This window comes from Salmo salar, chromosome 19, assembly GCF_965601325.2.
Source record: "Salmo salar chromosome 19, fSalSal1, whole genome shotgun sequence".
NCBI classification, from domain to species: Eukaryota; Metazoa; Chordata; class Actinopteri; order Salmoniformes; family Salmonidae; genus Salmo; species Salmo salar.
In genome coordinates, this window is record NC_138309.1 from 6,452,165 (window position 1) to 6,479,073 (window position 26,909).

Below are 26,909 nucleotides of genomic sequence, written 5' to 3' on the forward strand. Positions count from 1 at the left end.
ACACAGCCTGGGACCAGACAGAACTCACTACCTTCTCTCCCCCCCAAACACACACACTGACCATGTTTCCAACCAGTAATCCCTAACGTCAACATAGTGAGGAGGAAGAGAAGGTAGTGAGTTCTGTCTGGTCCCAGGCTGTTTTCAACACGAGGGTGACTCCTCCACAGAGGGACTGAATTTCAAGTTGCATGTACCAAGAGTGTGCGTGCGTGTTGGTCTGTGGAGGTGCCTGTTGCTGGTCTCCGTAGTAATCCATGAGCAGCAGCTGCTGATAGGCAGATGGGGGATTAATCAGAAAATCCTTAGACAACATTCTCACAACGTTCTGGTAACATTCTGTCTAGGGGCCAGCCTGGCAGACAAATGCCCCAGGTCTGGAGCCGAGGAGGGAATTAGCCAGCTAATGTAGGTCAGAAACACTGCACAAGCTCTCTGACACAAACACTGACATCTGGTCTCTCACTATCACACACACACACACGTTTTCCTGTTACATGTATTTGAAATAACTTCACTATGTGCTGGTACATTCCCTAATTTGTTTTTACACAAATTAACAAGCTAGTTAGCACATTATCTTGTGAAACTGTTGAAGTAGCTAGCAAGCGATAAGATTTGCCAAATAACAGACTATAATGTCTTCTACAGTGGCACATACTTTGCAATGTGCAGAATACAATCACTCATCGGGGGTGATTTCTTCTAAACAGCTGATCTCCTGCACTAGTTTTGGAGAATTAATACAAAAGTTTTATATCGATACGAAGCTTAGACTCCACTTTATTTATTTTGACTTATTGTGATCTATATATATATATATATATATATATATATATATATATATATATATATATATATATATATATTTGCTCTTCTCACTAACGGCAAATGTTTGTATTTTATATATATATATATATATAGATATATATATAGAGTACCTACTGTTTGTACATTTCATTTATTTGTATTTTCGTCTGACACACACATGCCTGGAGAGTGAGTGAGCACCTTGGCCTCATTTATAAAAGTTGCCTACTAAATATCTGCGTAGCCATTTCTGAAAAGAATAAGTAGGTATAAAAACAGAAGGATCATATAGAGCAAAATACTTGAAACAGCCCATCTATTACTACGATGAAGTAGGTCCAATTAAATAAGAGATGGGACGAATAGTATCTCCATTTATTGTATAGGCTACGTTCATCACAGTCAGAAAAGAGAAGGAATGTATTGTACAATGATCATGGAAATAAATCCATTGTTATTTTAGATTGAAAAGATAAAATAAAAATATTTTCGCTCTTCTCACTAACGGCAAATGTTTGTATTTTATATATATATATATATATATATATATATATATATATATATATATATATATATATATATATATATATAGATCACCTACTGTTTGTACATTTCATTTATTTGTATTTTTATGTTAGGGTGTGAGGCGAACCAAGGCCCGTAGACCTCTGGGGCAGCTTGGGGCACTTAAAAAAACAGTATTTCTTAAGTTTTGCATTGCGCTAAAAACGTATCTTCTCGCGTGCTTGACTATGATGTTGATTGTCTTTGATTTTTACAGTGTTCTGAAGTTTAATTTACCATAGGAATCAAAATCTATGTCAGTGTATCGCAGGAGGAATATTGCTGTGTTTCTCAAACTTTTCAATACAGGTTTTGATTGAACAGGATCTGGTATTTTGTAATTTCATTTGCTGAACTAGAGCAAATCAATTGTCTTTTTTCACAAAAATGGGACGAGGGGTCATAAGAAATTCAGTTCGAGGTAACTCATGCAAGGATTAAACATTTTTGTTCCACTTAGAATTCTAAATTGGAAATTAGACTATTAAAACTATTGTCATTTCATTTCACCTTCCATAAAAGGTTGTGTTATCAGTGAGTAAAAGGATTTGCATCAGCATATTTTATTTACTGCAAGTACTTTACTCAGTGAAAGTAACTACACAGTGCATGTTTTGAAAGAACCCCAGTGGTCTTAAGTGGATTTGTGAGTGGATAGAAGAAACACTGGTGCAACTCAGGCTTGGGTATGTGAATGCCCTGCACCCTACTTCAGAGACACCCAACAGCATTTGGAGTTTTCAGTAGGGTTAACTAGAGAGCCAACATGGACCTTTTGACCTTTAAGCTGTTGGAGTAAACAGAGGTATCCTACTGTCCAACATGTGGAGTGTCTTCGTTTCCTGTGGCCCATCTCACTGCTTGTTGAAACCAGTGTGGTGGAAGTTTAATTATACTGTGTGCTCTAAGGAGTTGGCCCATGTTTGTTTTATTTTTCCCAGCTCTTGTGAACTTGTAGGGTCCATAATTAAGAACTCTTGCTTACACCTCAAGTCTAAACCTTTTGGAACAAATATGCTAGCTGTTAGTCACTTATATTTCCGGGAACAAATAAATCAACCAATGAAAGATGTAGACTCTAATAACACACCAACCAATGGAATTTCCCAAAATAGGTGAACTTGCCCACGTGAGGTCTGGGATAACTGGACCAAGATACACTGAGTATACCAAACATTAAGAACACCTGCTCTTTCCATGACAGACTGACCAGGTGAATCAAGGTGAACGCTATGATCCCTTATTGATGCCACTTCAATCAGTGTAGGTGAAGGGGAGGATACCGGTTTTAAGCCTTGACACAATTGAGACATGGATTGTGTATGTATGCCATTCAGCAGGTGAATGGGCAAGACAAAAAATGTAAGTGCCTATGAACGAGGTACAGTAGTAGGTGCAGTAGTAGGTGCCAGGCTCACCGGTTTCTGTCAAGAGCTGCAACGCTGTTGGGTTTTTCATGCTCAACAGTTTCCCGTGTGTATCAAGAATGGTCCACCACCCAAAGGACATCCAGCCAACCTGATACAACTGTGGGAAGCATTGGAGTCAACATGGGCCAGCATCCCTGTGGAACACTTTCAACACCTTGTAAAATGAGGCTGTTTTGAGGGCAAAAGGGTGGGGGGGTGCAACTCGATATTAGGAAGGTGTTCCTAATGTTTGGCATGGATCCTAGACTACGAGACAAAATTCAAAAGGTACATGTTTTCATCTATAACAAAATTCCACGTTCCATGTACGGAAAAAGATGTAAGACCTTTATGAAAAATGTCAGTTTGTATTTATACATCGTAAAAAAAAATCTGAGAGACTCATGGTCTTGACAAATAGCAGTAATCCACCCTCCCTTATCACTACCAGATGATGTCCTTAACTAAAGCGGTAAGCTCTGAAACTTTTGGATACTGTAAGTGTGCTTTTTCACTTTGCTCGTACACGCTGCTTGTTCACAATGTTCATCACGCTGCTCGTGAGTAAGCAAATGCTCCTGTCACCTGACTGTCTCTCCGTAACTTGTTGACCGGTGGTTTGGCTTACTGCCCCGCAATTTACTGCTTGAATCTACAGCACCAGCTTGCCAGTAGGTCATCTCCCTCTTGTACAGTGTGTGTGTGCAACCAGGATCCATCCAGAGAGCAAGTCCTCCACTTTACTCTCTGTTTACTGTAGCTGGTGTGTGATTCAGGTGTGTGTTGCTTGCCTGTGTTTGCCATTTCACTGATTTCATGACTCTCAAAAGCCGCTGTTTACTTCTGAAGATCACTTTAGCACCGCCCTAAAAACCCAATTCAAATTGGACACAAACCTTCAAATAGGTATGTAATGACACATTATATAAACTCTTTATAGTGTTTTATTTACATTTGAGGCGATAAGGTGATAAGTTGGACAGATCGAGTGAATAAAGATGTTTCCCCACACGACATCTCTCCTCACTATCACGCAATAGGTTTCGCTTCCCCAACCGCAATTTTTAAAGACCCGAAGGAGCTCATTGCCTTCTTGAATCATGCAGAGATGGGCATCATGAAGGTCTCGTCATTGATTTTGTTGGAAAGGGGAGAAATTGTGCTTTACAATGGTATTGATATTACAGTTGATCTGGAAGTATTACTTTTTGGGGGCGCTAAAATAAGGTAAATTGTACGGACCAGCGCGATGTACAAAAGTGAGTTAGTTCACGTTATATGTCTTAAGCTAATGTGTACTGTTAGCTAGCTAGCTAACATTAGCTGGCTGGCTCCCTAGTGAACATTTTTATTTGTTTCCCAGAGCTGTTTGCTTTTCTAGTTAGAGCCTAATCTTAGGCATTGTTGGCACTTGGTTCATTGTTGGCACTTTGTTCATTGTTGTTTAACAAGCTAACATTAGCTGGCTGGCTCGTTAGCTAACGTTACGTGACGTGTGTACAACACCCTTTGAATATGGCCGGTGTCAGTAAACGTCTCCAAGAAGTGTAATGAAATTGTTGCCAGCAGAGCTGGTTAGGCTGTTTTCATGTTATCCAGAGGTAAACAAATCATTGGCCAGAACGTCAAGTGTGCACTCCTAGAGCGATGCGAGATGGATGGGCTAAAGCTTAAGAGAGTGTGAACGATGCTGAATTGGTGTAGACAAAGAAGAGCCCTTCACTAGATTCAAAAACATTCAAAGGCGATTTCCTCAAAACTGAGTTTACAAGTTGATCAACTTTCAAAGCAGAATAACTTTCCCATTGTTCCTCAAATGTAGTGTATGATATACCATTTTGTAGCTCTGAGTCTCTACTTTTATCCAATGTAAAAAAACACCATTCACATTTTGCTACATAAAACCAAATCCAGGTTGTGAGTCACAAATGGTAGTACAATCAAATGATGGTAAATCAGCTTTTTTAGTACTAATGTGGATTAGCACCCATGGGTCTCCCGTTCGCGACAGAGCCTGGACTCGAACCAGGATCTCTAGTGGCACAGCTAGCACTGCCGTAGACCACTGCGCCACTCGGGAGGCTATTATTTACTTTTCTAATGACGTTTTGATAAGAATTAAGTTGATGTTTTGCTAGACACTACGCTAAGTTGACTGTGCCTTTAAACAGCTTGGAAAATTCCAGAAAATGATATCATGGCTTTAGAAGCTTCTGATAGACTAATTGACATAATTTGAGTCAATTGGAGGTGTACCTGTAGATGTATTTCAAGGCCTACCTTCAAGCTCAGTGCCTCTTTGCTTGATATCTTGGGAATATCAAAAGAAATCAGCCAAGACCTCAGAAAACAAATTCTAGACCTCCACAAGTCTGGTTCATCCTTGGGAGCAATTTCCAAATGCCTGAAAGTACCATGTTCATCTTTACAAACAATAGTACACAAGTATAAACACCATGGGACCACGCAACCATCATACCGCTCAGGAAGGAGACGCGTTCTGTCTCCTAGAGATGAACATACTTTGATGCGAAAAGTGCAAATCAATCCCAGAACAACAGCAAAGGACCCTGTGAAGATGCTGGAGGAAACGGGTACAATTTAATTATTTATTTATTTGTTTACCTTTATTTAACCAGGTAGGCTAGTTGAGAACAAGTTCTCATTTACAACTGCGACCTGGCCAAGATAAAGCAAAGATCATACTTTTTGGAGAAATGTCCTCTGGTCTGATGAAACAAAAATAGAACTGTTTGGCCATAATGACCATCGTTATGTTTGGAGGAAAAAGGGGGAAGCTTGCAAGCCGAAGATTACCATCCCAACCACGAAGAACGAGGGTGGCAGGAACCTGTTGTGGGGGTGCTTTGCCGCAGGAGAGACGGATGCACTTCACAAAATAGATGGCATCATGAGGCAGGAAAATTATGTTTATATATTGAAGCATCATCTCAAGTCATCAGTCAGGAAGTTAAAGCTTGGTCGCAAATGGATCTTCCAAATGGACAATGACCCCAGCATAGTTCCAAAGTTGTGGCAAAATGGCTTAAGGACAAAAAAGTCAAGGTATTGGAGTGGCCATCACAAAGCCCTGACCTCAATCCTATAGAAAATTTGTGGGCAGAACTGTAAAAAAGTGTGTGCAAGCAAGGAGGCCAACAAACCTGACTCAGTTACACCAGCTCTGTCAGGAGGAATGGGCCACAATTCACCCAACTTATTGTGGGAAGCTTGTGGAAGGCTACCTGATACGCTTTACCCAAGTTAAACAATTTAAAGGCAATGCTACCAAATACTAATTGAGTGTATGTAAACTTCTGACCCACTGGGAATGTGATTTAAGAAATAAAAGCTGAAATAAATCATTCTCTCTACTATTATTCTGACATTTCACATTCTTAAAATAAAGTGGTGATCCTAACTGACCTAAGACAGGGCATTTTTACTAGGATTAAATGTCAGGAATTGTGAAAAACTGAGTTTAAATGTATTTGGCTAAGGTGTATGTAAACTTCCGACTTGAACTGTATATGGGCAACTTTAATGTATTGTGAGTTTCAGAATAGGAACAAGATGAGATTATATTCACTGGCACACATTCAGGGGAAGAATAGGCTTTGTGTATTTTTTTTAAATGTTTACACCTTACTTCATGCATGCCACAGACTGAAAGACTATTTTAAAGAGAAGAAATGTACATGCTGAATTTTGGCATTGTGACTAGACTTGTACACTTTTTTCCCTTCAGCTTTTTTACTCTGTTCCACAATCTATAATTCCGTTCCAGCGAAGCCACTCCCCACACTCCAAAGCTTGGCTTGATTATAAGAGGCCCCCATGCTATTATGGTTGCCACAGCAACAGGGCGTTCTTGTTTGAACTTTGGGTCGAGCACACAGCACTTATTGTGCGCGACCTTCGACTTCACATTGAAACACAAACTCAGCAGGTAACATCTAGAGAGTGTTGCATGTTCCACATGAAACATGACTCAGGAATTCACAGATCACATTTATCAGAAAAAATGTTTGACTACATTTCCCCCCCACAAAAATATTTGTCTCAAATGAGTATGTCATACAATGTTGCCAACTAATTTCTCTGTGATTTATCATTTAAATGTTGATATGAGACACATGCTGCAAGTTCCTTATAACAGTTACACACAGACAGTGAGAGAGAGAGAAATGTGGGACCTGTTTGAGATCCTTAAGATGGTATTCAGCCTGTTGGGGGTGTAGTTGTGTCAGTTATTGGGCCTAGTTCCGATTTAAAATGCAGAGCCCGGTTTGCAAATCAGACTGGACCAGGCGTGTGTGTCAGAAAGGGAGTGTTGTGGGTGTTTAAGTTGGCCCTGTCCAGAAACCACCTCTTCTCCCTAGACAGTGGGTCTATATCTGAAAACATTACACACCATCAAATCCTTGCTTCCTCTGTCCTTGTTTTTTTGCATTCCTCGCCTCCTGTCTTTCCCACTTTGAGAGGAGAGTACTGGAGAAAACAAGGATCAAGGATACAAGGATGATTGTTTTCAGATACAGCCTTGTTGCGTGTGTGCATGCAGATAAACAGATCTTACATACCCTCTCAAACCGACCCCTAGCCCCTACTACACCCAGTCACTCCTGTAGGTCTGTGCAGATTGGATAGAACCCCTAGCCCCTACTACACCCAGTCACTCCTGTAGGTCTGTGCAGATTGGATAGAACCCCTAGCCCCTACTACACCCAGTTACTCCTGTAGGTCTGTGCAGATTGGATAGAACCCCTAGCCCCTACTACACCCAGTCACTCCTGTAGATCTGTGCAGATTGGATAGAACCCCTAGCCCCTACTACACCCAGTCACTCCTATAGATCTGTGCAGATTGGATAGAACCCCTAGCCCCTACTACACCCAGTCACTTCTGTAGATCTGTGCAGATTGGATAGAACCCCTAGCCCCTACTACACCCAGTCACTCCTGTAGATCTGTGCAGATTGGATAGAACCCCTAGCCCCTACTACACCCAGTCACTCCTGTAGATCTGTGCAGATTGGATAGAACCCCTAGCCCCTACTACACCCTGTCACTCCTGTAGGTCTGTGCAGATTGAATAGATGTATAATATATTATTAAGCATTATAGTGAACGTTCTACAGGATTGGAGTATGTTCTAAGGGTCTATTTGGTATTCAGAAACACACAGTTTTTCTTCATGGACATGAATAATCCAGTCCAGACATAGTCCAGTTCAAGTCTTCACTGTGCACCGGGGTGTCTGCGTGCACTGGGTTGTGTCTAATCATGGAGGGTTTCCATTAATTCTCATGGTAATGTGGGAACAGAATAGAGCCTGTGCACTGAGACGAATAGAGAAACCCTTCCATGAGGCTAGAGCAAGACAGGGAAACTACAAGTGGGGCTGTACTTTGGAGAGTAGGCTACCTAGGAATGACTGGGCTGACTTGAACCTGTTTGTGGGAGTGTGTGGGCGTGGGGCAGGGTGGAGCAAAGGTGCTTGGCTACAGGTGGGTCTCTCTCTGTCTCTTTCCCTCTTTCATTCACTTAAATGTTTTCATCTGTTGAGATTGTTAATGTCGGTCTTCACAATGGTAGCAGTATCTGTTCTCTGAATTTTTAAGAAAGGAAGTCATTTTTTAAGATAAATATGGGCTGTATAGAAACATATCCTGATTTTAGAGTGAAGATTGTTGGCCTGTGTTTGACCCAAGGTCTTTCAATGTAGCATTTTGTGGCGTTAATTGAAGTCTTGTAAAAACAAATCCTAATGCGGTCTATAGAGGAGTGTGAAGTTAAATGCCGCATCCTTGGCAAAGGACTGATCCAAAAGCATAACTTTCACTGGTGTTAAAAATGTGTGTTAACATTTCCCATCCAGTTCGCATAGAGGATATTTGTGCTCTACCTCTCATCTCAAGTTTGTCCTGCAACCCAGGCTTTCATTTGGTTCAGAGAACTAGCTTAATAAGTAAACTTGCCTGAGACCTGAAGACACACATTTACGCGTCAAACACTTGTGGAGAAGTCTGTCCATAATAAAGCGCTGCTCTGCCTTCTTAACAACACTATCAACAAGGCAGGTCCTACAGGCCCTAATTTTGTCTCACCTGGACTACTGTTCAGTTGTGTGGTCAGGTGCCACAGAGGGACTTAGGAAAATTGCAGTTGGCTCAGAACAGGACAGCACGGCTAGCCCTTAAATGTACACGGAGAGCAAATATTAAAGACATGCATGTCAATCTCTTATGGTTCAAAGTAGAAGAGAGATTGACGCCTTCACTGCTTGTTTTCGTTAGAAGTGTTGACAAGCTGAATCAAATTAAATCAAATTTTATTGGTCACATACACATGGTTAGCAGATACCGAAATGCTTCTAGTTCCGACAGTGCAGTAATGTCTAACAAGTAATCTAACAAATTCACAACGACTACCTTATACACACAAATGTAAAGGGATGAATAAGAATATGTACATATAAATATATGGATGGGTGATGGTCGTGCGGCATAGGCAAGATGCAGTAGATGATATGGAGTACAGTATATACATATGAGATGAGTAATGTAGGATATGTAGACGTTATTAAAGTGGCGATGTTTAAAGTGGCTAGTGATACATTATTACATCAATTTATTAAAGTGGCCAGAGATTTGAGTCAGTATGTTGGCAGAAGCCACTCAATGTTAGTGATGGCTGTTTAACAGTCTGATGGTCTTGAGATAAAACCTATCTTCTAAAAGCTTCTAACTTAACTGCCCTTCACTGACATGGAGGTAGTCTATTTAAAGAGTGCAAGATATATAGCAGCCTATAGCCTAATTCTGTCTGTCAAACAGGTAGACCTACCTCTTATTTCTTAAATAGGAAGAAATAGGCTCCAACACAAAGCCCTGTTGTTAGTAAAATCTAATAATAATTTTGACGGTTGGAATTAATTGTGCCTACTCGAATTTGCCTACTTTCAACAACATGAGCTGTCCATTTCCGATTGATTGGGCCACGGCTGCTGCTTCAAGTTTCAGTACCACAAAGTAAATTACTCAAATCTGGTTTATTGTGAGGTCAATAACTCTGATAAATACATCATAAGCAAGAAACATATGGTTTTTATTCAAATCAATTATAGTAGTAGCAAGCTATCAAAGTTGACCTCCAGTCCTCCTCCTCATCTTTGCCCTTTTCTTCTCAAACAGAACATAGGCTATAGGCTAGTCCACATGCAAGATATTACATTTTTTGCAAAAAAATTAAAAATAATTATTTGACTCTCCTGAACTGCCTACACAGTATTGGTTAGGCAGAGCAAAAAAACTATCAACAAGAGCAGAGCATGCCTGAGCTCAAGTTTGCAATATCTATTGCAGTGTGCAATGCAGCCTAGTTTTATTTACACTATCCCAGTAGTGCAAAAGACTCAAGTCAATTTTCTTAGAAATATATCTTTGCTCTGTTCTTCTCCGCGCATGCACTTCTTGTGGACTATGGATCATTTGATTGAGACCACACTAAATAGCCTATAGGCACACTTGATATTTCATCCCTTAATTACCCATTCTGACACTCACTGTAACTCCTTGCTAAGAGTCTCAGTGAGCTCACTGGCTGTAGGTGATTATGTGTAGAGTGCGCAATCATCAGTAAACATAGTCATTTTAGCTTCTTGTAAGACCAGTGGCAAATCATTTGTAAAAATAGAGAAGAGTAACGGCCCAAGGCAACTGCCCTGAGGGATACTGCATATCTGATGTTAGAGAAGCTCCCATTAAAGAATACTCTATGAGTTCTATTGGATAAGTTACTCTCCAACCATGTGATGGCAGGTGATATAAACATTTTCAATAACAAATTATGATCAATAATGTCAAAGGCTCCACTGAAAGCTAATATTCAAAGGCCGGTGTCATCTTAGGAAGGATCTGGGTTGGCCTTTCAGCGGAACGCTTGTAAGGCTCTGATTGTCCGAAAGGGTCCGGACAAGTCTCTTCTATTGTTGTTCACTCTGAAAGATAGCCAGCCATGTCGACTGTTCCCATTGTTGATGGTGGTGGGAGAATATGGTGATTTGAGACTCGTAGTAGGATGGGATGGTTTGGAGAGTCGTAGGATGGTCCCTCTTAGATTCGCTTTTCTCTATCTGACTTAGGACAGCTAATCAGCCATACCAGTGATTGAATGGGAGATGAGCTTCTCGCCTACACCTCGTGTCGATTATTCAGGGTTCAGGATTCAGATCACTTTACATGCACAGCTGCAACCTGGCAATGTTCTGGTCTGAAGATTGATTTCTCTCCCAAGCCTTTATGCACTCTAGGCAAAAGGGGACAGTTCTGTCAGTCTGACACACTCTCTGTCCTTACTCGGGGCGTGGCTACTTAACTTGCAATCATATCCTTTGCACATTATCTGTTATGACTCCTAAAATCATTCATATCTTAACAAAAATACTTTCATAATTGTTCATATTATAAGCACAGCGTATTGGAAGGAAGCTTGAAAGATAAAGTTCAAGTTACAGTATTTAATCTATACAATTTAATGACATCACAAAATGAAAACCCATATGACTTTAGTTTTCTATAGCTCCCCACTGACCTTTCCCCACATTGTTATGTTAAAAATTTTGTACAAATATTGTTTCACTATTCACATTTTTGAACGTGTTAGTTTCGGCAGGAAAAAGTCTGTTAACAAAGAATATTCCCTGGGTTAAATACTGGAAGGGAAAAGAAAGTCTCCTTCTCCTGTAATTTACAACAGGGTGTAAACTGTTGACCATCCAGCAGCCCCCTCTGTGGGAGAGAGAGAGAGACCTGGTTACTGTCATCCCACGCCAGTCTGATCCTCACAGGACTGTCATGACATGGGTATATATTTTATATTATTTGTATTGCCTGGCAGGTAGTCGTTACCTGAGCCTCCCTGCCACCTATTGCATCCTAGGATAAGCAGCCAGAAGAACCACAGCCCTTGCACCTGACTTTCTGTTGTCCTCACCCCAACTATCTTAACCTCTCTGGGCTAGGTGGGATGTTTGCGTCCCACCCTAGTCAACAGCCAGTGGAAAGCACATTTTGCAATATTCTGAGTACATAGCTCGGCCATCACAGGCTAGCTAATTTGACACCCACCAAGTTTGGGGCTCACTAAACTCAGAATTACTATTAGAAAAATTGGATTACCTTTGCTGTTCTTCGTCAGAATGCACTCCCAGGACTTCTACTTCAACAACAAACGTTGTTTTGGTTCCAAGTAATCCATAGTTACTTCCAAATAGCTGCGTTTTGTTCGTGCGTTCAGGTCACTATCCGAAGGGTAATGCTCGAGCGCATTTCGTGACAAAAAAATTCTAAATATTCCATTACCATACTTAGAAGCATGTCAAACTCTGTTTAAAATCCATTTTTATGCTTTTTTTCTCGTAAAATAGCGCTAATATTCCACCCGGGCAACGTTGTATTCATTCAAAGACTGAAAGAAAAAAATGGAGAAGTCTCGTGAATGCGCATCTGTCTCACTGTCCCCAGGCTGACCACTTACAAACTCTGCTGCTGTACTTTACCCAGAGACAGCAGACACCCCATTCCACTTTCTGGCGGCTTTAGAGAGCCAATGGAAGCCTTAGAAAGTGTCACGTTACAGCACAGATGCTGTATTTTCGATAGAGATGCAACAGAAGGACAATAAATTGTCAGACAGGGCACTTCCTGTATGGAATCTTCTGCCATATGAGTTCTGTTATACTCACAGACACCATTCAAAGAGTTTTAGAAACTTTGGAGTGTTTTCTATCCAAATCTACTAATTATATGCATATTCTCGTTTCTGGGCAAGAGTAGTAACCAGTTTAAATCGGGTACGTTTTTTATCCGGCCGTGAAAATACTGCCCCCTATCCCAGACAGGTTAACCACTGACTCAGTGAGCCAGTATTGTCAGACACAGACGAAAGTGCATACCCTTACCAGGAGCAACACCAGATGCACTGGGAGCTCAACTAGACCCATGAGACAGAGATAGCGAGAGAGACCGAGAGATTAAGAGGCGGAAAGAGACAGGGAGAGAAAGAAAGACAGAGACAGACACAGAGAGATACACCGAGAGACACACAAAGACAGAGTTAGGAAGAGACAGACCGAGAGACACAGAGAGTGTGAAAGAGGGAGACAGAGACACAGAGAGGCACAGATACACCCGGGGAGAGACGAGAAAGAGAAAGACAGAGAGTGAAAGAAAGGCAGAGAGAGAGACTGAATGAGAGACAGAGAGAGAGACGGACATTGAGAGAGACGGAGAGAGACAGATTGAAAGAGACACCCAGCGAGAGAAAGACAGACAGAGATAGACCGAGACACACAGAGCGGGACGGGGAGAGAGACACCAAGAGAGAGAGACACAGAGCAAAAGAAATAGACACAGAGGGATGCACAGAGACGGAGGCACAGAGACTGAGGCACAGAGACTGAGGCACAGAGACGGAGGCACAGAGACGGAGACACAGAGACGGAGGCACAGAGACGGAGACACAGAGCAAAATAAACAGACACAGAGACGGAGACACAGAGCAAAAGAAATAGACACAGAGACGGAGGCACAGAGACGGAGGCACAGAGATGGAGGCACAGAGATGGAGGCACAGAGACGGAGGCACAGAGACGGAGGCATAGAGACGGAGGCACAGAGACGGAGACACAGAGCAAAAGAAATAGACACAGAGGGAGACACAGAGACGGAGACACAGAGCAAAATAAATAGACACAGAGACGGAGGCACAGAGACGGAGGCACAGAGACGGAGACACAGAGACGGAGACACAGAGCAAAAGAAATGGGCACAGAGACGGAGGCACAGAGACGGAGGCACAGAGACGGAGACACCGAGCAAAAGAAATAGACACAGATCCCCCGGACGGCACAGAGACGGAGGCACAGAGACTGAGGCACATTGAGAAACACAGAGAGAAAAAAAGAGAAAGAGACATACTGGGACAAGGAGAGAGAGACACAGAGAGACACACTCAAAGAGAGTGAGAGAGAAAGAAAGAAAAGGCAGAGCGAGAGACTGATGGAGACCAAGACAGAGGGAGAGAGACACACGGGAGACTGAAAGAGAGAGACAGAGAGACACACAGAGAAAGAGAGAGATGCACACAGAGGGAGAGAAAGAAAGACAGAGAGAGACAGAAAGACAGACACAGAGCGGGGGAAAGAGACACAGAGAGACACAGAGTGAGGAGAGAGGGAGACACGGAGAGAGATAAAGAGAGAGAGACAGATACCGGGACACGGAGAGAGAGGGAGACGGAGAGAGAGAGAGACACACAGAGAGTGAGAGAGAGAAAGAAATAAAAGACACAGGAAGAGAGATACGGAGAGAGAGGGAGACACAGAGAGAGAGACACACAGAGTGAGAGAGAGAGAGAAAGAAAGAAAAGACAGGGAGAGAGCGAGACACGGGGAGAAAGAGACACGGGGAGAAAGAGACAGGGGGAGAGAGAGACACATGGGGAGAGAGAGACACAGGGGGAGAGAGAGACACAGGGGGAGAGAGAGACACAGAGGGAGGGAGAGAGCGAGACAGAGGGGGGAGAGAGCGAGACAGAGGGAGGGACAGAGAGACACAGAGGGAGGGAGAGAGAGACACCGAGGGAGGGAGAGAGAGACACCGAGGGAGGGAGAGAGAGTCACAGAGGGAGAGAGACACACAGAGGGAGGGAGAGAGAGACGCAGAGGGAGGGAGAGAGAGACACCGAGGGAGGGAGAGAGAGACACCGAGGGAGGGAGAGAGACACAGAGGGAGAGAGAGACACACAGAGGGAGAGAGAGACACACAGAGGGAGAGAGAGACACACAGAGGGAGAGAGACACACAGAGGGAGAGAGACACACAGAGGGAGAGAGACACACAGAGGGAGAGAGACACACAGAGGGAGAGAGACACACAGAGGGAGAGAGACACACAGAGGGAGAGAGACACACAGAGGGAGAGAGACACACAGAGGGAGAGAGAGACACACCGAGGGAGGGAGAGAGAGACACCGAGGGAGGGAGAGAGAGACACACAGAGGGAGAGAGAGACACACAGAGGGAGAGAGAGACACAGAGGGAGAGAGACACACAGAGGGAGAGAGACACACAGAGGGAGAGAGACACACAGAGGGAGAGAGACACACAGAGGGAGAGAGACACACAGAGGGAGGGAGAGAGACACACACAGAGGGAGGGAGGGAGAGAGACACACACAGAGGGAGGGAGGGAGAGAGACACACACAGAGGGAGGGAGGGAGAGAGAGACACCGAGGGAGGGAGAGAGAGACACCGAGGGAGGGAGAGAGGGAGAGAGAGACACAGAGGGAGGGAGAGAAAGACACAGAGGGAGGGAGAGAAAGACACAGAGGGAGAGAGAGACACACAGAGGGAGAGAGACACACAGAGGGAGAGAGACACACAGAGGGAGAGAGACACACACGGAGGGAGGGAGAGAGACACAGAGGGAGGGAGAGAGACACACACAGAGGGAGGGAGAGAGACACACACAGGGAGGGAGAGAGACACACACAGAGGGAGAGACACACAGAGGGGGAGAGACACACTTTTCAGGGAAGTTAGGAACCAATATACACAGGCAGTTAGGAAAGCTAAGGCTAGCTTTTTCAAACAGTAATTTGCATCCTGTAGTACAAACTCAAAAAAGTTATTGGACACTGTAAAGTCCATGGAGAATCAGAGCACCTTCTCCCAGCTGCCCACTGCACTGAGGCTAGGAAACACTGTCACCACCGATAAATCCACTGCACGGCTGGCCATGCTTTCCACCTGGCTACCCCTAGCCCAGTCAACCCCCCCACAGCAACTCGCCCAAGCCTTTCCCATTTCTCCTTTTCCCAAATCCAGATAGCTGATGTTCTGATTGAGCTGCAAAATCTGGACCCCTACAAATCAGCCGGGATAGACAATCTTGACCCTCTCTTTCTAAAATGATCTGCCGAAATTGTTGCAACACCTATTATTAGCCTGTTCAACCTCTCTTTCGTATCGTCTGAGATTCCCAAAGACTGGAAAACTGCCGCGATCATCCCCCTCTTCAAAGGGGGAGACACTCTAGACCCAAACTGCTCAAGACCTTTATCTATCCTACCCTGCCTTCCTAAGGTCTTCGAAAGCCAAGTTAACAAACAGATTACCGACCATTTTGAATCCCACCGTACCTTCTCCGCTATGCAATCTGGTTTCAGAGCTGGTCATGGGTGCACCTCAGCCACACTCAAGGTCCTAAATGATATCATAACCGCCATCGATAAGAGACATTACTGTGCAGCCGTATTCATCGACCTGGCCAAGGCTTTCTATTCTGTCAATCACCACATTCTTATCAGCAGACTCAACAGCCTTGGTTTCTCAAATGACTGCCTCGCCTGGTTCATCAACTACTTCTCTGATAGAGTTCAGTGTGTCAAATCGGAGAGCCTGTTGTCCGGACCTCTGGCAGTCTATGGGGCTGCCACAGGGTTCAATTCTCGGGCCAACTCTCTTCTCTGTATATCAATGATGTCGCTCTTGCTGCTGGTGATTTTCTGATCCACCTCTACGCAGATGACACCATTCTGTATACTTCTGGCCCTTCTTTTAACTAACCTCCAGACGAGCTTCAATGCCATATAACTCTCCTTCCATGGCCTCCAACTGCTCTTAAATGCCAGTAAAACTAAATGCATGCTCTTCAACCGATCGATGCTCGCACCTGCCCGCCCGTCCAGCATCACTACTCTGGACGGTTCTGACTCAGAATAAATGGACAACTACATATACCTAGGTGTCTAGTTAGACTGTAAACTCTCCATCCAGACTCACTTTAAGCATCTCCAATCCAAAATTAAATCTAGAATCGGCTTCCTATTTCGCAACAAAGCATCCTTCACTCATGCTGCCAAACATACCCTCGTAGAACTCACCATCCTACCGATCCTCGACTTCGGCGATGTCATCTATAAAATAGCCTCCAACACTCTACTCAGCAAACTGGATGCAGTCCATCACAGTGCCATCTGTATTGTCACCAAAGCCACATACACTACCCACCACTGTGACCTGTACGCTCTCGTTGGCTGGCCCTCGCTGCATACTCGTCGCCAAACCCACTGGCTCCAGGTCATCTACAAATCTTTCCTAGGTAAAGCCCAGCCTTATCTCATTTCACTGGTCACCATAGCAACACCCACCTGTAGCACGTGCTCCAGCAGGTATATCTCACTGGTCACCCCCAAAGCCAATTCCCCCTTTGGCTGCCTTTCCTTCCAGTTCTCTGCTGCCAATGACTGGAACGAACTGCAAAAATCACTGAAGCTGGAGACTCATATCTCCCTCACTAGCTTTAAGCACCAGCTGTCATAGCAGCTCACAGATCACTGAACCTGTACATAACCCATCTGTAAATAGCCCATCCAACTACCTCATCCCCATACTGTATTTATTTATTTATTTATCTTGCTCCTTTGCACCCCACTATCTCTATTTGCACATGTGTTGTTGTATGTTGTCGAACTGCTTTGCTTTATCTTGGCCAGGTCGCAGTTGTAAATGAGAACTTGTTCTCAACTAGCATACGTGGTTAAATAAAGGTGAAATAAAATAAATAAATAAAAATATGTAATGATGTCTGTGTATGTGCGCTACCGTTCAAAAGTTTGGGGTCACTTAGAAATGTCCTTGTTTTTGAAAGAAAAACAATTTTTTTTGTCCATTAAAATAACATCGAATTGATCAGAAATACAGTGTAGACATTGTTAATGTTGTAAATGACTATTGTAGCTGGAAACGGCTGATTTCACAAGTCCTCAACTGGCAGCTTCTTTAAATAGTACCCGCAAAACGCCAGTCTCAACGTCAACAGTGAAGAGGTGACTCCGGGATGCTGGCCTTCTAGGCAGAGTTGCAAAGAAAAAGTAATATCTCAGACTGGCCAATAAAAGATTAAGATGGGCAAAAGAACACAGACACTGGACAGAGGAACTCTGCCTAGAAGGCCAGCATCCCGGAGTCTCCTCTTCACTGTTGATGTTGAGACTGGTGTTTTGCAGGTACTATTTAATGAAGCTGCCTGTGGAGGACTTGTGAGGTGTCTGTTTCTCAAACTAGACAAGTGTGCCTTGTTAGTTTGTTGAATTTATTTCCTTCTTAATGCGTTTGAACCAATCACTTGTGTTTTGACAAGGTAGGGGTGGTATACAGAAGATAGCCCTATTTTGTAAAAGACCAAGTCAATATTATGTCAAGAACAGCTCAAATAAGCAAAGAGAAATGACAGTCCATCGTTACTTTAAGGTGTGGTCAGTCAATACAGAAAATATTAAGAACTTTGAAAGGTTCTTCAAGTGCAGTCGCAAAAACCATCAAGCACTATGATGAAACTGGCTCTCATGAGGACCACCACAGGAAAGGAAGACCCAGAGTTACCTCTGCTGCAGAGGATAAGTTCATTAGACTTACCAGCCTCAGAAATTGTAGCCCAAATAAATGCTTCACAGAGCTCAAGTAACAGACACATGTTCAGAGAAAACTGCGTGAATCAGGCCTTCATGGTCGAATTGCTGAAAAGAAACCACTATTGAAGGACACCAATAAGAAGAAGAGACTTGCTTGGGCCAAAAAACACGAGCAATGGACATTATAGCAGTGGAAATCTGTCCTTTGGTCTGGAGTCCAAATGTAAGATTTTTGGTTCCAACCACCATGTCTTTGTGAGACGCGGTGTAGGTGATCGGATGATCTCCGCATGTGTGGTTCCCAACGTGAAGCATGGAGGAGGAAGTGTGATGGTGCTTTGCTGATGACACTATCTGTGATTTATTTAGGACTTAGCACTGAATGAAATGAAAAAAGGTACTAACCACATTTGGCTAAAACTTACTGAAGGTACTATCTATTGGGACTTTGATGTATACATATGTGCCATTTATGCTCCTTCAGATTCATCATATTATTATTAGTTTTTTGACAATCTCCATACAGAAATCATTCAATTTCAGGCAGAGGGTAAAGTGCTTCTTTGTAGAGATTTCAATGGAAGAACAGGTTCTGAGCCTGACTACACTAATGCGGGAGGTAACCACCAGGGTTGGGGAGTAACGGATTAAATGTAATCTGTTACATGTAAGGGATTACAAAAAAAACAATTTGTAATCCGTTACGTTACTAGCAAAAATATTGTAATCAGATTACAGATACTTTTGAAAAACTAGATGATTATTTCGAGGATTACTTTTACATTCAGAATGGATGTTTGCGAGAGAAAAAAAGTCTGACACTTCTCTGTTTTCTCAATGACATTTAAATCAGCATTGAAAAAAGACACACGTTTAAGTTTGTTCCACCTGAGCGTAGGGCTGGGCTTTATGGCCAACATCTCATATCACGATATAGGTCATTTCATATCCCGATAACAATACATATCACGATATAGCACATTTTCTGTAAATTCGATGAATAGTTTATATAAAATGACCACATGTAAAGGCCTATTTCTTACATTTTGAATTATACTCAACAAATAAAAGGTACTTACTTGTATTTGATTATTTCTCATTTTATTTAGAACCTTTGTACAAATTTTCAATTAAGCATGTAACAAAATATTAATGTATAAAATCTGAAAATGTAAATAGAAAACACTTAAACTACAGTTGCAAACAAAATAAATATAGGCCTAAAATATATATATATATATTTTTGGGGTCTTGCCTGTTTTGCATGTTATTTTGGCATTAATACGTGTCACATTTCAATTTGCATTTGGTATCTTGGGTCGAGTGTTAGCACCAACTCACGAAACCATCGTTTCCTGACCGTGTAATTTGGGGCCTTGTCTTTGCAGATGTAAGTTGTAACGGCAGCTGTTATCTCCTTCCATCTTTGTGATTCTTTGCCATATGGTGTGTCGCGGGCAAAAGCTTCTTGCAACGTCTGAGTTGGGGGTTTGTTTTGCGCACTCGACTGTACTTTTTTGGGTCTCATCTATAGACTCTCTCCGTACTGTTTCACATGAATCTTGCGTAGGTGGTAAAATAGGTTAGTGGTGTTTGAGCCTGTTGTCGTGACCGGCCCGCGGCATATTTTGCAGAGGATGATTTTCTGGTCCATGTCAGACTTTTCATACCCAAACCACATCCATGCGAGCGAAGTAGCCCCTCTTTTAGGTACGAGCTCTGTGTCACGTTCACTCTCCTCCATGTTTGTTTGTGTTGCAAATTTCCTTTCACATGGCACGTGTGGACGCAAAGCGTCGTCCAATTAACTACAAATATTGCCTTAAAGAGTGTGATTTGCGACACAACAAAATAAACGATAGAGCATAATATGAAACGATAGACGTTTTTCTATCGTCACACGATATATATCGCCCAGCCCTACCAGAGCGTGTTTGACCACAAGTTGACCACTATGATGACACACCAAATGTGTTTGATGGATGGCGGGAAAAAAGCAAGAATAGGCTTTTATAAGCTACTGTCCAAGCTATGTCTTCCAATGGTGCGACTGCTGTCAGCAACCAAAGATTATCCAACTTGAATAAATGCTTGGAGGTAAGGATGACAGTAGTGGTGTAGTCTACGGCAATAAGGACATCACTTATTATTGATATCTACATAGCGCAACGATGTGAATCACACTCCTGCTCTCTCATTTAGCTATTTGCGCCTTATGGATTGTGGTTGTTGTGGATGGCTGATCACAAATCTAAATGTGTATTTGAACCCAATAATGGTTGAATTCAAGAAGTTTAAGCTGCCTATCAATCAATGTTTTTTAAACCAGTGGACAGCCAGTGAAAACCCATAAAATAAAATGTAACATCCATATATGGCCAACTATATCAACTTTAATATTGATTAATCCTGCAATAGATGTCGTTCAATTGGTAACACACATTTTTCTCTTCTTCTAAAGCCTCTTAAGGGGAAAGTAAAAGTAACTGAATGTAATCAGATTACGTTACTGAGTTTGGGTAATCCAAAAGTTACGTTACTGGTTACAATTCTGGACCGTTAACTAGTAACTGTTAAGGATTACATTTAGAAAGTAACCTACCCAACCCTGGTAACCACTTCATATTTGGACACCCTCCTTGTACAGTAGCCCTATTATTAATAATAGAAACAGTCCTGACCAAATACTGAACAAAAACAGGAAGGAGTTAGTGCATCTCTGTCAAGCCTTAGGCCTGTACAGGGTTTGGTGGCTTTGCTAATTTAAAAACAACACTCTTCTAATGATTCAGCAACGTTACACATTTGCTGTGGTGTAGTGACACAGGTTGACATTATATCTACTCCTGAGACCCCCTCCTAGTAAAGAAAAAAAATGTAATGTTTTATTGTCACATATACCGGAGGGGTGCCGTGAAATGTGTTGTTTGATAATGACTGTAATTATATTTTAATAGACACACACACACCGAATGACCCTAATCTGATAATATATTATACTTTTGGTATCAACCCTGGTCCCCTTGCCTTTATCCTCTGTCCATCCTCCCCCCACTCCTAAATTCCCAGTTTCCGTCTGTCCCATCCACACTCCACTCTCTCCTTTTTGCTTGATTGTATATCTTTGTTTATGCTTTCCATATTCCCAGATTTATTATTAATCCATTATGCCTTTCTTTCTCCATCTCCCTCTTTCCTTTATCCATGTCCCTCCTCTTCCTTATGTTCTTCACTCTCATCTCTCTATCTATGCTCCCACGCACTGTTTATGTACTCATGATAGTTTCCATTCCCACATCCCTTCCTTTCCCACCCGTTCACTCCTGACTTTCTTTCTCCCTCTATCCCCAAAGTCCTCTTTTCTCCTCTCCGTTCCCAAAACTGTCCTCCTTCCCATCCCTTGTCTCTCCGCTGTCCCACTGAGGCCTATATCTCACTAGCTGCTGTCATAGTCTATTGTGCCATTGACAAAGAGCTGAGTCCACTCCAGTCCATAGCCCATTCAGAAGGCTCAGCAGTGCGTGAAACAGACTCTCCGTCCGTTCCCATACACCACAGAGACCAGCCATTGACACCAGAGATCTAGATGAAAGTCTAGCCTGACATGTCTAAAGAAAATGGGTCTTGTTCGAAAATTGTTTTGAACCTTTTTGTATAAATGCCTAATCAGAAGAGTGGAATTAATTGTATTTTTCTCCACTGCTCCTCAGGTGCTTAACGTTCACGGCAAGTATGCTTTGTTGACAGGCTAACTTTCACATTCAATTCCATTCACTAACCATGAAATCTCTTTCTCTCTTTTCCCCCTCTCTATCTTTCAGAGATGACCCTCCTGTCGACCCAGCCCAAGTGCCTGGAGTCAGCCCCGGTCTCTGCAGTGGTGGCCATCGAGGACCCCGAGCAGAGGATGCTGGAGAAAAGGTCAAAGGTCATAGAAGAGCTGCTGCAGACAGAGAAGGACTACATCAAGGACCTGCAGATGTGTGTCAAGGAGATTATCCAACCACTCCAACGCAAACAGGTACACACACTATTAGAACTAGTAGAAGAAGACAATTGACTACTTCAAAATGGTGATGCCTCCATGGCGCTGGCTGTGCGTTCACAGTCGCCATAATGGGACAGATACAACATTGCTTCCTCTATCATTCTTTATGGATTTTAATGGTCAGCTTCATAACAATAAATATTACACCCAAATTAAGAAGACATATGCCACTATTATAAACATTGTAAGCTTCACAGAGCTTATGTATTGCACATCTAACTTATATAAACACACGCACCTACGCACACACTATTATGTAATTCGGAAATGTTTACCCACCTGCCCAGAGACAACATATAAAAACCAAATACATCTGGCACATTTGCAGAGTTGTTGATTCATGTGCATTGTCCATGTAAAAAAATTATTTAAAAAGTTCAGTAAATATTTCTGTACCTCTGCTCTTCCTAAAGGTGCAGAACATTGACTTTGACGGTCTCTTTGGCAACATCAACTCTGTAATCGACCTCTCGCGTCGTCTCTTCAAGACCCTCCAGGACACTGACTCCATTGGTAATGCAAACCCTAGACTGTTTTTATAGCAAACGTAATGACTCAATTATTAGAAAAACTTGAAAGATGTGCCTCCCACTTAATCTGACTGAGACCCAACTCAAAGTCCTCTTGGAGAGGCTGTTTTGGCACGATGCATCGATAATAAAGGGGTATGTGCTTTAACTGGTTGGTTCTTTCTCACTCAAACACCCACATGTACAGCCACACACAGCCCCTGAGCGCTGCTCCCTTCCATGACAACTGTTGTATTTTCAAATCCTAACAATGAGAGGTCTCAATCCCTCAGGGAAAAATAACATTTGAGAGAACCAATTCAAAATCTCTCAATTTCAAGGCGAATATTGCATCAACAAATGGACTCCTTTCCAGACCAGTGTGTCTCAGCTCTCCCTCGCTGTGTACCTCGTGGGTCACGTCAGCCAGGCTTCCTCCCACTATGGCAATCACACACTTGACTTTGGGAGATGCTGTTTGGTGGGACATGGTAGACTTAAAGAAATAATCTAGACACGTTAATAAAAGTCCCAAACCAGTTTTCCATGACTTTCTTTAAAGGATAAGTTCATATTTTTTCAACCAAATCTCCATGTTTGATGTAAATGGCATGTTATAGAAGAGTCCAGACATGTTTTTGGCGATATCACTTGGTTTTGAAAAATTTACTTATGCTCATTCTGCAGTGCACTATATTCCATTGTGTTGGACCCGAGCGATACTTCTCTGTGTAGCCAGCACATGCACACACGGTAAAGTATCACTCGAGTCCAACAAAATGGAATATAACATTGCGGAAAAAGTTTAGAATTACACAATGTCATCTGTAAAACATCTAAAGACCTGCATCACTATACTGAGAGCGTTGTCGTTTCTAAAATGCCGTATTTGGGTGTTATTGGAGCTTTTGTTCATGCTTTAGCCGTGCCCTGGTAGTGCAGAATGAGCATGAGGGACTATATCGCTGGTTGGGGTAAGTTTTTCAAAACCAAGTGACTCTTCTATAACATGCTATTTACATAAAACATTTAGATTTGGTTGAAAAATATGAACTTTACCTTTAAGAATTGATAAATGAGGAACAATAGAATGACAGTGGTATTGCTCTGTTGCATTTCCCAGGAAAGGTGTTCCTGGACTTTAAGGTAGAGCTCGAAGAGGTGTACAAGATCTACTGTCAGAACCACGATGACGCCATCTCTCTCCTGGAGATGTACGAGAAGGACGAGAGCATCCAGAGACACGTGCTGGAGTGCCTGGAGAAACTCAGGTGACTACACACAAACAAAACAGAGCAGATTTAAAGCCTGAGAGAGAGACCACAGTCCCGTCCAGAAGCCCATACCGCCATGGGCAGATCTGAAATAATTAGATAAGTGTAAGCAATATGGCGAAAATTCCACCTGAGGTAAATTTAGAGGTACTACCACATTGCTTGAACCAATCCAACTATTTCAGATCTACACGGGTGTCTAAGGGGTAGAAGTTAGTGTTTTTTGGGACAAGGCCAATAAGTGCTATCAGGTCAATTCCATTTTAATGCAATGCATTTGGGAAATAAATAGTCATTCAAATTAAGGTTTTAAAAGTACAATTTTCAATTAGGAATATTTTATTTTATTGTAATTTCAGTTAACTTCCTGATTTCACTGGAATGAATGACATTGACTCCAACCCTGCTCTCAACAATGTATTGTGCCTTCTTTTTTCCATCTCCTCTCTTTCAAAATGCTGGATGCCAACCAGGATTTTTTTTCCCTACATGTACCCAGTAATTTCACATAAATGTTGATGAAGAAAAGGAGACGAGGAGAGGAAGCCACTTTAGATTGTTGAGATGTACCCCATGGTTGAGTCACAATTCTCTTACATAACCTCAACCCAACCTTTCCATTGCTTTGGATTGAAACCTGTTTTTTAGTTTACCAGCAACCATCAATGAAAGGACACAAGGAATGGGAGTTATATTCAAAAGAGAATTGGGACATACTAAAACAAAGCATTTTTTTATGAGACATTGTACTATTATGACTTGCATGTGAATTGATAGAGAAACCTTACTCACCCTTCTGCAATGAGTGGCGTGTGTTTGTGTGTGAGCCTGTCTACTTGTGACATCAACATCTAGAAAAAAATTCTACATTGACCATATGGATGCACCATGTTGTTGAAAATGGATTGTAATGGAAACCGTATTGTTGTCCTAGAAATCTCACCTCATTGAGGTTGAGAGATGGAATACTTTGTACTGGGTTTTTAGACTTATGGAATAGTATATTCTGATCACATTCTCCCCAATAGACAACCTGTAGTTGCCTGACGACTCATCTTGAATTTAATTCCACTGCTCTATTGTCAAACTGCTGGTGTCAAAAAAAGGTCCGTTGTACAAAACAAATTAATCGGCGATTCGATCGTCTCGAACCAATCAGAGTATCAAAGCCAATGACGTGATTCATGAAGGCCGGATCTGGCCCACCCATCGGTTTCTGGGAACAATTAGAATGGTCAAGATGTGTTGGCATTCTGCATTCTACAGCATTCTGCTGGGGAGGAAAGCAAATCCAGACTCATTGTGGAGAAGAAACGCTAGTGGGCGTGGCGTTTGGTCAGAGTGACCTGTAGTGCTTTCCGAAGAGATTTTTTTAAGCCACTAAATATATTCCGAACCATCTTCTAGTTTTTCTTTTGTTGTGGTCCCCTATTTGCATAACGCTAGATAGGGGGTTACAAGCAAATCTGTGTTTTAGTCTGACTCGAGTCCCGATATTCGTGACTTGGACTCAACCATTGGTGACTTGGACTTTGACTCGCTAGGCTATGAACAGAATATTAACAGCACTAGATACGCAGCACAGCCTGGTGAGCTGTGGGGGAAGCAAGCAATAAATGTGGGAAGACAGGCAGGCTCCGCTCTGCTCTGGCTCCGCCTCCAATCATACTCATTGAGCAAGCGACTATTGCGTCCCCGTAACCAGTCACCGGCCTACTATTTAGCTATCCTTTGCCTGGTTAAGAAATACAAAGCTGCTTTACCAAATGAAAAACAGTACTATTGAGTTTAATTGTAAAACAACAGTCCAGCTATGTTGTCTCTCTCCCACTTTCACCCCTGCTTCCCAATTTCTGACAATTCGCCCCCTTTAGTTCACACTCTGCAATAAATATCAGTGGGCGTTTTACAAAAAACGTCTGAATGCCTGTTGCAGTAATTGCAAATAGAAGACTCCAGCCAAATTGATAGGAGCAATAGCCAATTCCGTCTGGAGACCATTCATTCACTACTGAACTTAATATTTATATAAAATATGTGTGTGAGCCTGTGTATGAAGGACTTATTAGTTTCATAGGCTATTGCATATTGCAAGCAATGATGACCATTGGGCAATCGGAGGAAAATATTTGCATATATTTAATGTAACTAGATTCTCGCCTCTATTGATTGAGCTCGGATTTGGTCATGGTAGAAGAAATCTGCCTAGCAACTAGTAATGTTATACATGCCTTGTTTTAAATGGAGCTACTTTGCCATGCTTCCATACTTTGAACTCATCTCGAGCATAGGCATTGAGGTCATTTGGCTTTATATCACACACGCACACTCACGCACGAACACTATGTATGAGTAGTCCAATTCATGGGATGTCCTTTCTGTCCCAGTACATTTTAATCATGTGGAGTTTGAAGAATGTGCCCTGCCTAGTTTCACCTCTCCAGTCTTGTTTCACCCAGTCTTTCAGCAGAGACTACGGCATTCCGTAGTAACACCATTTTGTTTATCCACTAGAGTGCTGGCGTGGGCTTTGTTTGAAGCAAGAAACTATGATTCATTTAACAAGAAGGGCCTGGTCAACGGCGTTCTGTGTTCAACTTGGCTCAACTTTCTTCACAATTACCTAGAATACATGTCGTAAGTAAGCTTGATGTACAAATACACACCCTGAAAAGAGGGCCTTACCTAGGGCTGTGACCGTATTTCCGCCAAACCGGCAGTCATGAGTCATGGCCGCAGTCAAATTCCATGAGTCATGTTAATCTCCTTTGGCTTGGTCCTAATGGCCTGGTACTCAGGGCTCTAATGTCCCTCCAT

General features: G+C 42.5%; 1 protein-coding gene across 5 annotated transcripts in view; it reads left to right on the forward strand.

Annotated features, from left to right (window-relative positions):
• The window catches only part of dnmbp (dynamin binding protein), a 149,962-nt gene that overhangs the window by 105,858 nt on the left and 17,195 nt on the right, over nucleotides 1–26,909 (forward strand). For 4 of the 5 annotated variants that reach the window (XM_014157049.3, XM_014157051.3, XM_014157052.3 and 1 more), the window contains 3 exons: nucleotides 22,083–22,282; nucleotides 22,723–22,822; nucleotides 23,942–24,089. In XM_014157049.3, the coding sequence (XP_014012524.1) occupies nucleotides 22,083–22,282; nucleotides 22,723–22,822; nucleotides 23,942–24,089 (448 nt within the window). Of the gene's footprint in view, nucleotides 1–8,128; nucleotides 8,293–22,082; nucleotides 22,283–22,722; nucleotides 22,823–23,941; nucleotides 24,090–26,909 lie in introns of those variants that run through there. The other variant, XM_082965582.1, reaches the window with a different exon arrangement.